Source organism: Zea mays, chromosome 3 (genome assembly GCF_902167145.1).
Source record: "Zea mays cultivar B73 chromosome 3, Zm-B73-REFERENCE-NAM-5.0, whole genome shotgun sequence".
NCBI lineage: Eukaryota > Viridiplantae > Streptophyta > Magnoliopsida > Poales > Poaceae > Zea > Zea mays.
Window position 1 is genome coordinate 178,508,405 of NC_050098.1, and position 16,337 is coordinate 178,524,741.

The 16,337-nt window shown below is 48.7% G+C and overlaps 1 protein-coding gene and 1 pseudogene across 1 annotated transcript; both read left to right on the forward strand.

Annotated features, from left to right (window-relative positions):
• The first annotated feature begins 6,855 nt into the window (after positions 1-6,855).
• LOC103652382 (probable magnesium transporter NIPA6) lies at positions 6,856-8,980 on the forward strand (annotated as a pseudogene).
• Positions 8,981-12,780: 3,800 nt separating this feature from the next.
• On the forward strand, positions 12,781-14,617 carry LOC100281060 (amidophosphoribosyltransferase). Its single transcript, NM_001153979.2, has one exon. The coding sequence runs from the start codon at positions 12,842-12,844 to the stop codon at positions 14,474-14,476; it is 1,635 nt and encodes a 544-aa protein (NP_001147451.2). The 5' UTR covers positions 12,781-12,841; the 3' UTR covers positions 14,477-14,617.
• Positions 14,618-16,337: the final 1,720 nt, after the last annotated feature.

Here is a 16,337-nt window from a genome sequence, read left to right on the forward strand (position 1 = left end):
GTATCGATTACCGAGCTTTGAATGAGGTCACGATCAAGAACAAGTATCCCTTGCCCAGAATTGAAGATCTGTTCGACCAGTTGAGAGGAGCCAGTGTGTTCTCCAAGATTGATCTGAGGTCAGGTTATCATCAGCTCAGGATCCGACCTTCGGACATTCTGAAGACGACATTCATTACCAAGTATGGTTTATATGAGTTCATAGTGATGTCTTTTGGTTTGACCAATGCGCCAGCGTTCTTCATGAACTTGATGAACAGTGTATTCATGGATTACCTTGATAAGTTTGTGGTGGTATTCATTGATGATATTCTGGTTTATTCTCAAAGCGAAGAAGAGCACACAGATCATTTGAGGATGGTATTGTAGAGATTGCGAGAGCACCAGTTGTATGCAAAGTTGAGCAAGTGTGAATTCTGGATCAGTGAAGTCCTGTTCTTGGGTCACATAATCAACAAAGAAGGATTGGCTGTGGATCCGAAGAAAGTGGCAGACATTTTGAACTGGAAAGCACCAACAGATGCTAGAGGAATCAAGAGCTTCATTGGAATGGCCGGATATTATCGGCGATTCATTGAAGGGTTTTCGAAGATTGCGAAACCAATGACAGCGTTGCTAGGCAACAAAGTTGAGTTCAAGTGGACCCAGAAATGCCAAGAGGCCTTTGAAGCGCTGAAAGAGAAGTTGACTACAGCGCCTGTCCTAGTCTTGCCTGATGTGCACAAGCCCTTCTCGGTGTATTGTGATGCTTGTTACACAGGTTTGGGATGCGTGTTGATGCAAGAGGGAAGAGTTGTGGCTTACTCGTCCCGACAGCTGAAGGTTCATGAGAAGAATTACCTAATCCATGATCTAGAGTTGGCAGCAGTGGTTCACGCACTGAAGTCATGGAGGCACTATTTGTATGGACAGAAATGTGATGTTTACACAGACCACAAGAGTCTAAAGTACATATTCACTCAGTCAGAGTTGAACATGAGGCAACGAAGATGGTTAGAGTTGATCAAAGATTATGAGTTGGAGATTCATTACCATCCAGGCAAAGCAAACGTAGTGGCAGATGCTTTGAGCAGAAAGAGTCAAGTCAATCTGATGGTCGCTCGTCCGATGCCTTATGAGTTGGCCAAGGAGTTCGACAGGTTGAGTCTCGGATTTCTGAATAATTCGCGAGGAGTCACAGTTGAGTTGGAACCTACCTTGGAGCGCGAAATCAAAGAAGCGCAGAAGAATGATGAGAAAATCAGTGAGATCCGACGACTGATTCTAGATGGCAGAGGCAAAGATTTTCGAGAAGATGCAGAAGGCGTGATATGGTTCAAAGACCGCTTGTGTGTTCCCAATGTCCAGTCCATTCGGGAGTTGATTCTCAAGGAAGCTCATGAGACGACCTATTCGATTCACCCTGGCAGTGAGAAGATGTATCAGGATCTGAAGAAGAAATTCTGGTGGTACGGAATGAAGAGGGAAATCGCAGAGCATGTGACTATGTGCGATAGTTGCCGAAGAATTAAGGCAGAGCACCAGAGACCTGCTGGATTGTTGCAACCGTTGCAGATCCCTCAGTGGAAATGGGATGAAATTGGTATGGATTTCATAGTCGGATTGCCTCGCACTCGAGCCGGCTACGATTCCATTTGGGTAGTGGTGGACCGCTTGACCAAGTCAGCCCACTTCATACCTGTCAAGACCAACTACAGCAGTGCAGTATTGGCAGAATTGTATATGTCTCGGATCGTTTGTCTTCATGGTGTGCCAAAGAAGATAGTGTCAGATAGAGGAACGCAGTTCACCTCTCATTTCTGGCAGCAGTTGCATGAAGCTTTGGGCACGCATCTGAATTTCAGTTCAGCTTATCACCCGCAGACAGATGGTCAGACCGAAAGGACCAACCAAATTCTTGAAGACATGTTGAGAGCCTGTGCGTTGCAAGATCAGTCCGGATGGGATAAGAGATTGCCTTATGCAGAGTTTTCCTATAACAACAGTTACCAGGCCAGTTTGAAGATGTCACCATTTCAGGCGCTTTATGGAAGGAGTTGTAGAACTCCGTTGCAATGGGATCAGCCTGGAGAAAAGCAAGTGTTTGGGCCAGACATTTTGCTCGAAGCCGAAGAGAACATCAAGATGGTCCGAGAGAATCTAAAGATAGCGCAATCGAGGCAGCGAAGCTATGCAGACACAAGAAGAAGAGAGCTGAGTTTCGAAGTCGGAGACTTCGTCTATCTGAAAGTGTCACCGATCAGAGGAGTCAGAAGGTTCGGAGTGAAAGGCAAGCTAGCACCCCGCTACATTGGTCCGTATCAGATCCTTGCGAGACGTGGAGAAGTGGCCTATCAGCTCAGTTTGCCCGAGAATTTGTCTGCTGTGCATGATGTTTTTCATGTGTCTCAGTTGAAGAAGTGCTTGCGTGTGCCAGAGGAGCAGTTGCCAGTGGAAGGTCTTGAAGTCCAGGAGGACTTGACCTACGTTGAGAAACCAGTGCAAATCCTTGAGGTTGCAGATAGAGTCACCCGAAGGAAGACCATCAGAATGTGCAAAGTCAAATGGGATCATCACTCTGAGGAAAAAGCAACCTGGGAGCGTGAAGATGATCTGATGGCTAAATACCCTGAGCTCTTTGCTAGCCAACCCTGAATCTCGAGGGCGAGATTCTTTTAAGGGAGATAGGTTTGTAACGCCCTGAATTTGGGGGTAGAATTTTTTCTTCTTTTCTCTCACCAAATTCGGGCGTTACTCTCTTTTCTCTTTCCCCGTTTGCTCCTTCTCCCCAATTTCAAACCAGTATAGCGGCAGGTGTCCGTGTCATGTATAAACCAAAACCTAAGTGTCATGGGTGTTGCATCATGCCGAAGCACATTTCTTTGTCTGATGTTGAGTATTCGTCTCGTTCCGTTCCGGGTTTCGGTTCGCGATTTAATTCCGTTTAGTGGTCGTGCACGTCGTGGGTTTTCGATCCGCGAAGTGGCCCGGCCCAACCTAGTCCAGCCCAGCCGGCCCGGCCCGCCCCGGCCTGCGCGCCCCTGGCGCCCAAACCCCCCATGCGCCCCCTCCCCTCTCTCTCTCTCTCTCATTTGGATCTCCCGCGCAACAACCTCTCCTCTCCCTCTTCCACCTCTCTCTCCCCGTGGTGCCCTAGGATTTGGAGACGGCGATCACCGGATTTTGGACCCCGAGGTGAGCTCCCCTCCCCTCCCCTTCTCCTCTCTCTCTCTCCCTCCTCTTCTTCCCCCCACGCGCGCCCTCCCTCTCCCCCTGCCCGCGCGCGACCCCGCCTGTCCCCGCCCCTGCCCGGCGCGGCGGCGCCCGTCCCCGCCCCTGCCCGGCGCGGCGGCGCCCGACCCCGCCCCGGCCTCCCCGGCGGCGCTCGGCCCCCCGCTCGGCCCTCCCCGGCGCGGCGGCGCCCGCCCCGGCCTCCCCGGCGGCGTCCGCCCCCTGCCCCGGCCCCTGCGCGTGGCGCTCGCCCGCCCCGCCCCTCGGCTCGGCCGGCCGTGGCGGCCCGGCGCCCTCCCGCGGCGCGGCGAGCCCCGCTCGCCCACGCGCCCCCGCCCCCCGGCTCGGCCGTCCCTGGCCGGTTCAACCGCCCCCCTGGCCGGTTCAACAACCCCGGCCCCGGCTCGGCCGCCCGTTCCCCCGTCCCGGCCTCGCCCGACCGTATCTTCGCTCGCCCGCGCTCGCGGTGATTATTTGTTAATTAGCGTGTTGCGCCGCGCGCTTCGCCGCGCGACGGATTTGTCTAATTTCAGATTCTATCTTGTGTTGCGTCGTGCGCTTCGTCGCGCGACGATCCATTTTTGTTTCAGGTTGTTTAAGGTGTAACGCCGCGTGTGTATTCACGCGACGTTCCACTTTGGACTCAGTTTAGTCGACGTATGCCGTCGTGCGCTTCGTCGCGCGACGCTTAACGTCTCCTCATAACTAAGGCGAAGTGTCTCGTTGCGTGCTCGGTCGCGCGACGAGTCGTTAACTTCTTAAATTGTTTTAGAGAGCTTTGTCGCGCGTCTCGCCGCGCGACCATCTTTTTATTTATCTCCACCTGCTTATAATAATTAGACATGAAACATAACTTTACTTTACGCTAAACATAGTGTCTACATTAAATTTCCTTCCATTAGGCGAGTGGTTAATTTATAATCATGTAACGTGATTGTTTCTCGACTGTCTTTTCCTCTTTCTCTCTTAACCGTACTCACGAGCCCGCGTGGAACGTCTGTTTACTTATTACATTCTATTGTATGGTGTACTGTTCTTTTGTATTAAATGTGTGGATGTATGTATGTTTGCGCTCGCATAGAGAACGATCCGGTTGAAGAGCCCGAGGAACTCGCAGGAGAAGCCCCTGAGCAGCAGTCGGTTGGTGGAGGCAAGTGTCCCTTGACCTATCTCTGTCCTATTCATTATTTAATTCACCTCCCGCTTTACACATTTATGCCTAAGGATTGACTAGCTTTTGTTATCCATGTCCTTGTTTACCTATTTGGGTTGGATTATTATTGTTTAGCTTTATGCTATTGCTCAAACTCTAATCAATGAACATGATGAGATTATCTATGATACGCTGTTTTCCCTTCTCTTATTATGATGTTGTACTTGTGGTCTTCAAGGGGGCTCGAGCGGTTTCTCGAGTGCCTCTCCGTAAGGACCTGTTCTATGGATGACCGCCCGGGAAAACAGTGCAACCATGAGGGTGGAATGGGATGCCCTTAGCTGAATAATTAGAGGATCCGGGGTGTAGTTCACTTAGCCGTCGTGCCGTCAATGGGGCTCGGTGTATGTGGCTCACTCTGCCAAGTTTGGGTTCGCCCCTTGGGGAGGAGTGCGGTGCATTTAGGAAACCTAACGGGTGGCTACAGCCCCGGGGAATCTTTGTAAAGGCTACGTAGTGATGCCCTGCTGGGTCACCTTGGTAGTGATCAATGGAGAGTCATGATCTCCGGGCAGAATGGGAATCACGGCTTGTGGGTAAAGTGCACAACCTCTGCAGAGTGTTTGAAAACTGATATATCAGCCGTGCTCACGGTTATGAGCGGCCAAGGGAGCTCCAGTGATTAGTGGTACTTGATCAGAGACATTATGGTACAGGTGGCTATGAGATCGATGGTTTTGGTTATGACTATGGTGCTGGTAAGTGGTATTCTTTCCGTTTGGAAAGGGTACATCGGGTTAATAACTTGGGTTAATGCTAAAACTTGGCTTTCTATTAGTAAATAATAATCTGACCAACTAAAAGCAACTGCTTGACTTATCCCCACATAAAGCTAGTCCACTACAACCAAACAGGATGCTTGCTGAGTATGTTGATGTGTACTCACCCTTGCTCTACACACCAAACCCCCCCATCCCCAGGTTGTCAGCATTGCAACCACTGCTCAGGCGAAGATGAAGCTGTGGAAGGAGACTTCCAGGAGTTCCAAGACTACGACGAGTTCTAGGTGTGGGTTAGCGGCAACCCCCAGTCGGTTGCCTGTGAAGGCCGCGGTTATCTACGTTTCTTTTCCGCACTTTGATTTATTGTAAGGACTATATGGACGTCTCAGACGTATGATGTAATCGACTATTTCCCTTATTAATACTATTTTGAGCACTGTGTGATGATGTCCATGTTATGTAACTGCTGTGTACGTGAATAACTGATCCTGGCACGTACATGGTTCACATTCGATTTGCCTTCTAAAACCGGGTGTGACAGTTTCCGGTCAAGGATCTAGGTGTGCTTCACCATTTCCTGGGGTCACCGCTGAGCCTCGCCCCTCCAAACTCCTCCTTCACCAGCGGCAGTACACTCTTGACATTCTAGAGCGGGCCCAGATGAGTGACTGCAAGCCCTGATGCACCCCAGTTGACATGCAGGCCAAGCTCTCAGAGGCCATAGGTGACCCGGTCGCGGACCCCACCGGCTACAGGAGTCTTGCCGGTGCCCTTCAGTACCTCACCTTCACTAGACCGGACATCTCCTACACAGTGCAGCAGGTCTGTCTCCATATGCACGACCCCCTGAGAGCCCCACCTTGTGGCTCTCAAGCACCTCCTCCGCTACCTCCGGGGCACCGTCGACTATGGGCTGCTTCTTCACCGGTCTACCTCCTCCGAGCTGGTCGTCTACACCGACGCTGACTGGGCTGGGTGCCCAGACACTCGGTGATCCACCTCCGGCTACGCCGTATTCTTAGGCGGCAACCTGGTGTCCTGGTCGTCGAAGCGTCAGTCGGTCGTCTCTCGCTCGAGTGCCGAGGCGGAGTACCGTGCTGTGGCCAACGGCGTGGCGGAGGCTACCTGGCTCCGGCAGCTCCTCGCCGAACTTCACAGCCCCCTGTCCAGGAGCACGTTGGTCTACTGCGACAACGTCAGTGCGGTCTACCTCTCCACCAACCCAGTGCAGCATCAGTGGACCAAGCATGTCGAGATCGATCTGCACTTCGTTCGCGATTATGTCACCGCCAGTGCTGTTCGGGTCCTCCACGTCCCGACCACCTCCCAATTTGCTGATATCTTCACCAAGGGTCTTCTGTCCTCGACCTTCGCTGAGTTTTGCTCCAGCCTCAACATCAGTAGTGGCTAGTTACGTCTGTGGGGGGATCCTGTGGTGTTCCTTTTGAGTCCAGTTGAACTCCGCTGCGTCAGAAGTCCAGACTGCGGGGGTGTCGTCTTCTTTTGAGTCCAGTCTATGAACTCCGCTGCGTTGGAAGTCCAGACTGCGGGGGTGTTAGAGTGTTAGGCCTGTTAAGGCTAGGCCCATGTGACCCATGTAAAATACTATATAGCTAACCTGTTGGGTTAGTCATAGAATCATCACCTTAACACGGACTCTGGAGGCTTCGCTTCAAATGCGTGAGGCGCGTAACGCCGTTGTACGCAATCGATGACCCTCGACGCGACTGAAGCCGGCGGCGGCGGGGACCTCTTCGCCGCTAACCTCATGGGCTCGCTCCTCACTGTCGCCTCCTCGGAGTTCATCGGCGTTAGCTTCATCGTCAAGAAGAAGGGCCTCGGGTGCCACCGGCACCCGAGCAGGTATCTGCTCATCTCCCCGCCCTCGCTTCCCGAAGCTGTTGTCTTGCCTGTGCTGCTCGTTGTGACACTAGGTCTTTCTGGACTTTGGTTGCTAATTCGAACCCTACATGCCGCGAAATGAAACAAAGACCGCCCCTCTATGCCCATTCCGGTCGATTTCATGTAACAGACGACGTAACCTTCCTTCAATTGTCCAAAATTTTAGGTGACGGAGGGTATGGCTATCTCTTGGAGCCACTCTGTGGGTCGGGATGGTCACTAGTAAGCATCAACGACCCCCTTGGCCTCCTTTATTCGTAATTATATGGCAAAGCCCAAAAGTGTGCTAGAATTTTATCAAAAATGGAAATTTGCAGTGCTTGTTGGGGAGATTGCAAATTTTATAGCGTACATGATTGAGTCGGCGATCCTCGTCACGCCGCTAGGTGCACTCAACATTATTGTGAGGTATAGTGGTGGATGCCTCCGGTGGTTTGTTCTGAATGTGTCTTTGTATGTTTCTGATGAGCTTTGTTATGTGCAGTGTTGTTCTAGCACATTTCACACTGAATGAGAAGTTGCATCGGGTGGGCGTGCTGGGCTGTGGTCTCTGCATTGTTGGGTCAACGATGATCATTCTACATGCTCCCCAGGAGAGGACCCCTAGTTCCGTGGAACATATTTAGAACTTGGCAACACAACCTTGTAAGCTTCTATGTCTTGTTTCCTTAGCTCAGCTACCATTGCAGTTGACAAATGTTTTTATATTCTCCTGTAATTTTGGCAACCTTCCTTTGCTATGCTACCATTGCCCTGGGAGTGTCCCTGTTCCTCATGCTATATTGTGCTCCATGCTATGGACAAACAAACATAATTGTTTATGTTGGGATTTGTTCAATGATTGGATCCCTGACGGTAAAAACATGCCTTATTTTCTTCCCATCCTGACATGTGCATTGTCTTGTTTATGATTTTAATTTTGTTTGATGTTATGGTACTATTAGGTAATGAGCATAAAGGTTGTGGGCATTGCCATTAAGCTAACGTTGGAAGGAATAAATCAGGCCGGCTATTTCCAGACGTGGGTGTTTGCAGTGGTTTCCACAACATGTATAGTTATTCAGTTAGTTTACCTAAATAAGGTGCAGCACTTGTCTCATCAGTTACATGAAAAGGAAGCTTGTTTCGCTTCAATTTTTCACAAATAGTGCATGCAGAACATATGTATAAATTATGCCATTTAAAAACCATGCCATAGGTTTCATACAAGGAACTTGTCTTAGAGGTGTCACACTTGCAGCCACATTGGCTTTTTTGCAGTGCCACTTGACTGATTATGCAGTTCCCAATTTCAATTAGTGATATTTCAGTACTTAATTCCAATATGTGTGTGTTCCTTAGTTAAAGATATTTACTGATGTTACTTTTTAACTAGGAAATATGAACTGATATTACTATATGTGTTAAACTCAGGCTCTGGATACTTTCAATACATCAGTTGTCTCTCCCATCTACTATGCCATGTTCACGACCCTCACCATCTTAGCAAGTGCCATAATGTTAAAGGTGAGAATTGTTTTCATGACCTTTAGTATACATATAACATCAGTAGGGCTGTGTTAATTTGGTAGTAAACCTTTTCTGGTGATCATACAGGACTGGTCTGGGCAGAGAGCAAGCAATATTGCCTTTGAGATTTGTGGATTTCTTACGGTTCTTGCTTACACTGTTGTGCTACATTCTACTAGAGAACCTGATCAAACTGTATCAGCAGTTAGAGATCTTTGATCAGTTTGGCAGAACATGGGAGCAAGTATATTTTTTCCAAATTATTCTCATCTTTTCTGTTGATTACCGCAGACATGTATGCACCACTCCCGCCAAAAATATACTGTCATATCCAAGGGAACGACGATATTGGGCAGCAAAGAGAGGATGACTCCCTTACATACGAATTCATCATTGTTGTGCGACAAGACTACTTTGTGTACTGATCAGTCAGCATGCTTGGTATCAGATGTGTTCTTTCTGAGACCCTATGTTGCAGTTGTAGACTGAATCCGGTGCGCACCCATCAACACCAAGTCGAGACAATTCCAAACTGTTGTAGAAATTGTGACCAACACACTGTTTCGAAGCCAGTGCCCACATTATTTGCTTCTGAACAACCTAGTATTCTAGTTTGATAATGCCTTGCTTGAGTAGGAAGTGTTTTTCTACCCCCATCCGAGTGTAAATTATGTAAGTTGACTTTCTATCGCTGTATCATGTCATATGTGTTTTTTTGAATTTAAGCCCTTTTCGGTCCCAAAACGTAAGTAGGTGTATTAGAGGTCTGTATTTGTGCAGTCCATTCTGGCATTGTGTGTGTATGTAAAACCCCTAGCTCAGTGTAGCATTGAAATCAAGCAAACTGCTTTCCTTGATTATGTTTATTGTAAAAATCTTTGAACCACAACTTTATCAGATTTCCTCCTATGACTAACCTGTGTTTTACACAAATAAGTAGGTTACAATAATACAAGTTGGCTAGACTTGTATGGTATTGTTGTCCTTAGTGATGGAGATCAATTGTTGGTTTTAAATGATGGTATAAAAGGTTAAGAATAAGCTAGTTCTAAGTATTAGTAGAGTTATTGGACACTTAGACTAGGGTCTTTATTTTTGTAAGATGTATTGTTAAGCGGGCACGAAACAGATATGTTGATCTTGGCGATTCTAGTAATCTATGGTGGTGCATATTTATGAGAACTAGTATTAGGTAAACCCAAGAGAGCTTTGTCGGCATTTCGAATCATTGGCTAGTAATAATCATGTTTCGCAATCTAGAGGACACAATGATCTATACTGGTTCGAACGAAATGTCCCTACGGTCAGTTGTACGGTCCATGTTACTCTATATGGATTTGTAGTTGAGGGTCATAAACGGTCGAGAGGGAACGAGCTTCCTTCACATATATGCATGAAAACCTAGAGTTCTTCACATATAGAGCTTACAGTAGCTATATACATGAGGGCGATTTTATCTTTTCCATATTTTGTAAGTCGTTGATTCTATGTTTTGAGTCGAGCTTGGTGCCTTCGCTTAGAAAGTCTTGAGCTGAGCTTCGCGTGCTGACGTTATTGGTGAAACTTCATGCGAAGGCGTTGTCGAAGTTTCGTGCGAAGTTGCCGACAGAGCTTCATGTGGAAGTTTTGACAAAACTTCGCATAAAGGTATCGATGAGGCTTCACGCGAAGAGCTCCGCATGAAGATGTCTCTCGCACGAAATTTTTTTGATGAAGCTTTGTGTGAAGGGCTTTGCATAAAGATGTCTACGAGGCTTTGCATGATGATGTTGACGAACCTGGCCCTCTAAACGAAACAACGAATGCTAATATGCATGTAATGTCTGTTTAGCTTCAAAATTTTAGGGGCGCGTTTTCATCTGTGATGAAGCCTCCAATACTATTACATAAGCTCGAACATTTTTTTATTCTTGTGATCTACCTTATCTTGTTTTGTATTGTAGAACATAGTTAGTTATAATAACGTTATATTATCATTAATCATCAAAACCAAATTAGAGTCGAATGCTTTTAAACTCTCCAATAAGTCGACTCCGATCCATTTCTATCTATAGTTATGTGATTGAGTACTCACTCGATCATAAAGCTACAAAATTTTAGCTACATATTGTAAGATACTAATTGAGAATTACATACGCTGATGCTTTTTTTATATGAACGACAAATTTTAAAGTAGCAATTGTTTTAGAACGTAAGAAGCGTAGGCATCGACTAACCGACGTGAGATGGCGTGTGTGGTGTGGATGAGAGGGTGGCACGCGCCCTACATCCAAGCATGGCCGAACATCGGGCTCGATTCATTTCATAGAAGGGGGAGGAAGCGTACCCTGCCCGTCCCTTTGTATCGTGAAAGTATGCGAGGACGAGCAAAACGTAGCCCAAAAAATGTCTCGCGCGACGCGGATGAGGCGCGCGCTGGCCACCACCCAACGTTCCGACCCGATCCCGAGTGGCGGTGAGGGCTCTCCGAAAGACGGCACTGATTCCGCGACGTAGACTCGCCCCATTGGCCGTTGGACGCTAGCGGCCGGGCTGTGCGCCGCCTCTTCGCGAGTGGGCGTGTGGCCGCGCGGCGCCCGCCTCCCGGTTGCGTTGCGTGTGCAGACGCGACGCGAGTGGGGTGGGGGTGGAGGACGATGGGAGGAGGCGAATGGGGAACAGCGAATGCCGAGACGCAACGCGCCAAGGAGGCAAGGACCGGGCCGACTTGCCCGCGGTCCAGAAGACCAGAACACGGGTAAGATTCTGTGCCTCGGCTAGTCGGCTAGAGGTTTAGATTCGACCGTGACTGCCGTTCACAAAACTACCAACACGTTGCTGCAGAGCTCTCGTCTTATCCACACACACAGCTGCGGCTGGCTGATGCCCTTTCAAGGACGACTCCTGACGACCTGACCTGAGTTGTGACTTGGATTGGATGGCGAAGCTAGTTCTTCCGCGGTTTACGGGTGTACGCGAGTCGAATAGCCATTCTACGTTTCTTTTGTGGGCCGTACGTACGTATGGCCCGTATCCTGCTCGGCCTAGTATCATCATCCGCCGGGAAATCGATCGGCGTCGGCGGGGCCGGCCTTTATTTGCGTGAAAGCAGCACCATGGCCCACCACGTCCACTTGGCTGGGACCACCTGCAGGCTGCAGACCTGATTCCTGCAATCAAGTCGGCTCAGTGCCTGGTGGGCCTGCCGCCTCGAGCCCAACGGCCACCACAGGAGTAGCCATCCGGAATTGGAAAGCGTGAAGGCGGCCTCACCTCACACAAGGAAAAGAAATGCGACTCCTACTACTCCACTCACTCGTCAGGCGTCAGCGCTCATGGAATGGAATCGCGGGGATCAGGATCTCCAGTGGCTGCGTCCTTTGTAGTCAATATTGATGTTCTTGTTTCGAACGCAAAAAAAAATTATATAGGATGCAATTTAATTCTATTAAAAATATAGAAATAAATCTCCATTCCAAACGGGGTCTGACAAAACGTACGCAAGTACACTAAACACAAAGACACGATTTTTCTCGAACACGACGGCTGCCTGGGTCTTGGGTGTTGCCATTAGAAATCCTAGGAACCAAACACCGAGCTAAGAGAAAGTTTTAACTCGACTTTATCATTCTTATCCTACTAGTATATACACGCATGGCATTTTAATTCCGTGTTTTGAATGCATTTTTATGTACTTACTTGTATTAGCAAATTTCCAGGCGTGATTTACTGCTGTCCAAATCTGCAGATTCAACCGTTCCGGAAAAAAATGCATGTCTCCCTCTCGAGCAGTTAACTTTTTACGTTTATATCTGAATCTCTATAAAACAATATATATTAATATATAATTCTATAGCTAATGGTTCTTTGCCTCCGTAACTATATATATATGATACATTTAAAGTATATGTTCTATTGTTTAATTGTGTTGATATAATATCCACTCACAACTTATGATATTGCGATAATGACATGATTCTATAATTTCGATTTAAAACCAAAAACCGAATTAACCAAATCTGAGGCAGTATAAACAAGCTTCGATGTATAGAAGATGGGATAGGATACGCTTTTAAAAAATGAGATATAAATTGGAGAGGAGTAAATAACACGTATGGTATGGAGGAGGGATACGGTGCAGACCGCCTTGGACTCGAAAGTCGAAATACAGATCCCACGGTCCACACGCCCGCCCGCATGCTTAAATCCTGCCCCTTCACGTGCGTTCGGGAGGGCATCCTTGGAAGTTGGAAGCAGGCCTCACCTGCCCCCAAAGGCCCAAACTCCCGAACCGCCCCGCACCACGCATGGCCGCCACAGCCGCCGCCGCCGCGACGGCCTCCACGCCTTCCTCTCCCCTCCGCCGCCGAGCCTCTGCGGCGCCTACCACAAGACACAACTCCCAGCTCAAATGCTCCATCAAGCCCTCGCAGTTCGAGCTGCGGCACCGCGCCGCGGGTCTCGCTCCGGCGCGAGCTCTGCTCCCTGACCGCGTCACGCCGTTTTCCTTCGACGCGGACGGCGACGACCATCCCCGAGAGGAGTGCGGCGTGTTCGGAGTCATTGGCGACCCAGACGCGTCGTCGCTCTGCTACCTCGGCCTGCAGAAGCTGCAGCACCGCGGGGAGGAGGGCGCGGGCATCGTTGCGTCGGACGCCGACGGCAAGCTCAATTCAGTGACGGACCTGGGTCTTGTCGGGGACGTTTTCCGCGATCCGGCGCGCCTCGCCAAGCTCCCCGGAAACGCCGCCATCGGCCACGTGCGCTACTCAACCGCCGGCGCCTCTTCGAGGCGCAACGTACAACCGTTCCTCGCCGCGTACCGATTCGGGCAGTTGGCTGTGGCACACAACGGCAACCTCGTGAACTACCAGGCGCTGCGCAACAAACTCGAGGCGCAGGGTTCCATCTTCAACACCTCGTCGGACACGGAGGTCATCCTGCACCTCATCTCAACCTCGCTCTCGCGCCCGCTGCTCTCGCGCATCTGCGACGCCTGCGAGCGCCTCGCCGGTGCGTACTCGCTGTTGTTCATGACTGCCGACAAGCTTTTTGCCGTGCGCGATCCGTTCGGCTTCCGGCCCCTGGTGATGGGCCGACGCCCCAACGGCGCCGTGGTGTTCTCGTCAGAGACCTGCGCGCTCGACCTCATCGACGCCACCTATGAGCGCGAGGTGGAGCCCGGGGAGGTGGTGGTCGTGGACCGCCGCGACATGTCGGTGTCCTACGCCTGCCTCGTCCCACATCGCCCGCGCAAGTCATGCGTGTTCGAGCACATCTACTTCGCCCTTCCCAACTCCGTCGTGTTTGGGCACGCCGTCCACGAGCGCCGCACCGCGTACGGCCGCGCGCTCGCCGAGGAGTCGCCCGCCCCGACCGCGGACGTCGTCATCCCCGTGCCTGACTCGGGGTTCTATGCGGCGCTCGGCTTCGCGCAGGCGTCGGGACTCGAGTTCCAGCAAGGTCTTATCCGGTGGCACTACAGCGGCCGCAGCTTCATACAGCCATCGCAGGCAATCCGTGACCTTGCCGTCAAGCTCAAACTCGCGCCCGTGCGCGGCGTCATTACCGGCAAGAGCGTGGTCGTCGTCGACGACTCGCTCGTGCGCGGCACCACCTCTAGCAAGATTGTGCGCCTGCTCCGCGATGCCGGCGCGCGCGAGGTGCACATGCGCATCTCCAGCCCCCCAGTCGTCGGGTCCTGCCTCTACGGCATCGACACGCCGAGCGAAGGCGAGCTGATATCCAACAGGATGGACCTCGAGGGTGTGAGGAGGACCATTGGCTGCGACTCGCTCGCCTTCCTCTCTCTCGACAAGCTCCACAGCATCTACGGCAATGAAGCACATGAGTTCTGTGACGCCTGCTTCTCACGGAACTACCCGGTGCTGCCCACAGTGCCGGAGCCAGTCCCGGAGCTGGTGTCTGCCTTCGAAGACTAACAAGAAGGGGAGTGGATCTATACTCTGCATGCTTACTATTACCATAGAATCTAGACTCAATTTTGGGCATAGCATTTTTGCCTTTGCAAATGCATTCATCCATCTGAATTTTGAGGTTACAAAGTTTAGACACTGATCGAACTGCTATTGTGGGTTCGATCTAATCTATTGTATTGCTATATGATGATGACGACGACAATGAATGATAGAAAAATTATTTCAATGGTACATGTTTACCTTTTCACTATATCAGGTTTAGGGTCTGTTTAGTTTGTGGCTAATTGTATTGAATAACTAACCTTAGACAGAAAAGTTAGGCAAAATATAAAGTTAGGCAGCAAACCAAACATGCCTTAATCTGCTGCTGTTTAGAGTTTCTTCAGAGGTCGTCCTCACCTTCTTGGATCCTGCTTAACGTTCTTGCATAACTTCCATATTTGGCTGAGTGTCTATCGCTAACAATGGACCAGTTTAGGATATGGCAAATATGCATTCAGAGTTAGTTTGTGCTAGCTGAAGGCTGATGTGTATAAGCGAGTCAAAGTTAAGGAATGCAATTGTCTAGCTTTTCAAAATTCTTAGCTTCTACGAATTCGTTGCAAAGTTTGCATCACCAGAGTTCGTGATCCTTTTTCTAGAGTTGGGTTGGGCTGTCCATAAAATGCGCCAACCTGAATCACTAGTGAAGTGCCTTTTCCTAGGTATTGTTGCATTGGACCGCGAATAGTATATGCTACATATATTTTCTAAATTTTCTTAATGTCCCAAGGCAAGCAAGGAATTCCTAGGACCTTGCTGCACTAGACTAGCACTAGTGGTATGATACCCTACACATTGTAATCAGGACTGACTACAATACTACTCCCATAGTTCTGAATTTTAAGTGATTTCAACTCTTTTGGAGAGTGAAAACACCTTAATTTAGCCGAAGTTAAGAGAATTACAAAGATTCACGACATCAAGGCTGTTTGAGATGCATATATTATATGATCCAACTTATTTTGAACTAACACTTAGTTCAAAATAAGTTAGATTATATAATCTGGGCAAATTATAATCTCAAACAAATAGGCATACTATGAAAATATGATTAAAAAAGATCTAATAATACTTATTTAATATCATAAATGTTATTGTTTTATTATATAAATTCGGTCAACATTAAGATGCTTTGACTCTCCCTCAAAGTTGGAAAAAACTTATAATTTAGGACGGAGTGAGGGCATACTTCATGCCAATTGCCTGTCTTCCGATGAGTCTTTGTTTACATGTTGATTTGCATTCAAGAAGGCATTCAATGGTAAGCAGAATGACATGATGTTGACATGGTCCGTTTATGATTTAATAGTAGCCAAAACAAACACGGATTTGGCAGTGTTGCTGCTCATCTGATGTAGCTGCTTGTGGTCTTCTTTGTATTATAATACATTGACTCAAAGCTGGTTTTCTGTTGGGGTACAAGCATTTGACATGTTCAGATTTGGTCCTTGAAATCTTTGCCCTACTTCTTACGGATGCCCTGATCCTACCTTCTGTTTCGGTCGAGACATGTGCTTTCGTGATAATGGTCATCTTTGTATCGTTTCTCTGAAACTATGGATGCATCCATGTCTCCTTGTGAACGTGAGCTATCAGCTACTATGCTCTGCTTGGTTTAAGGATTGGAGTGGTCCATCTTTTTTTCAATCCTCATTTTTTTATTTGATTTGTGTAATAGAATGAATTGATCCATCATAATCCCATTCTTCAGAATTAATAATTAATATATACATGAGAAATGAGTTGATTCCATCAAAATTTATAGGATAAACTTATGATGCATCATTTTATAAATCATAGAGTAACTCAACAAACCAAGCAC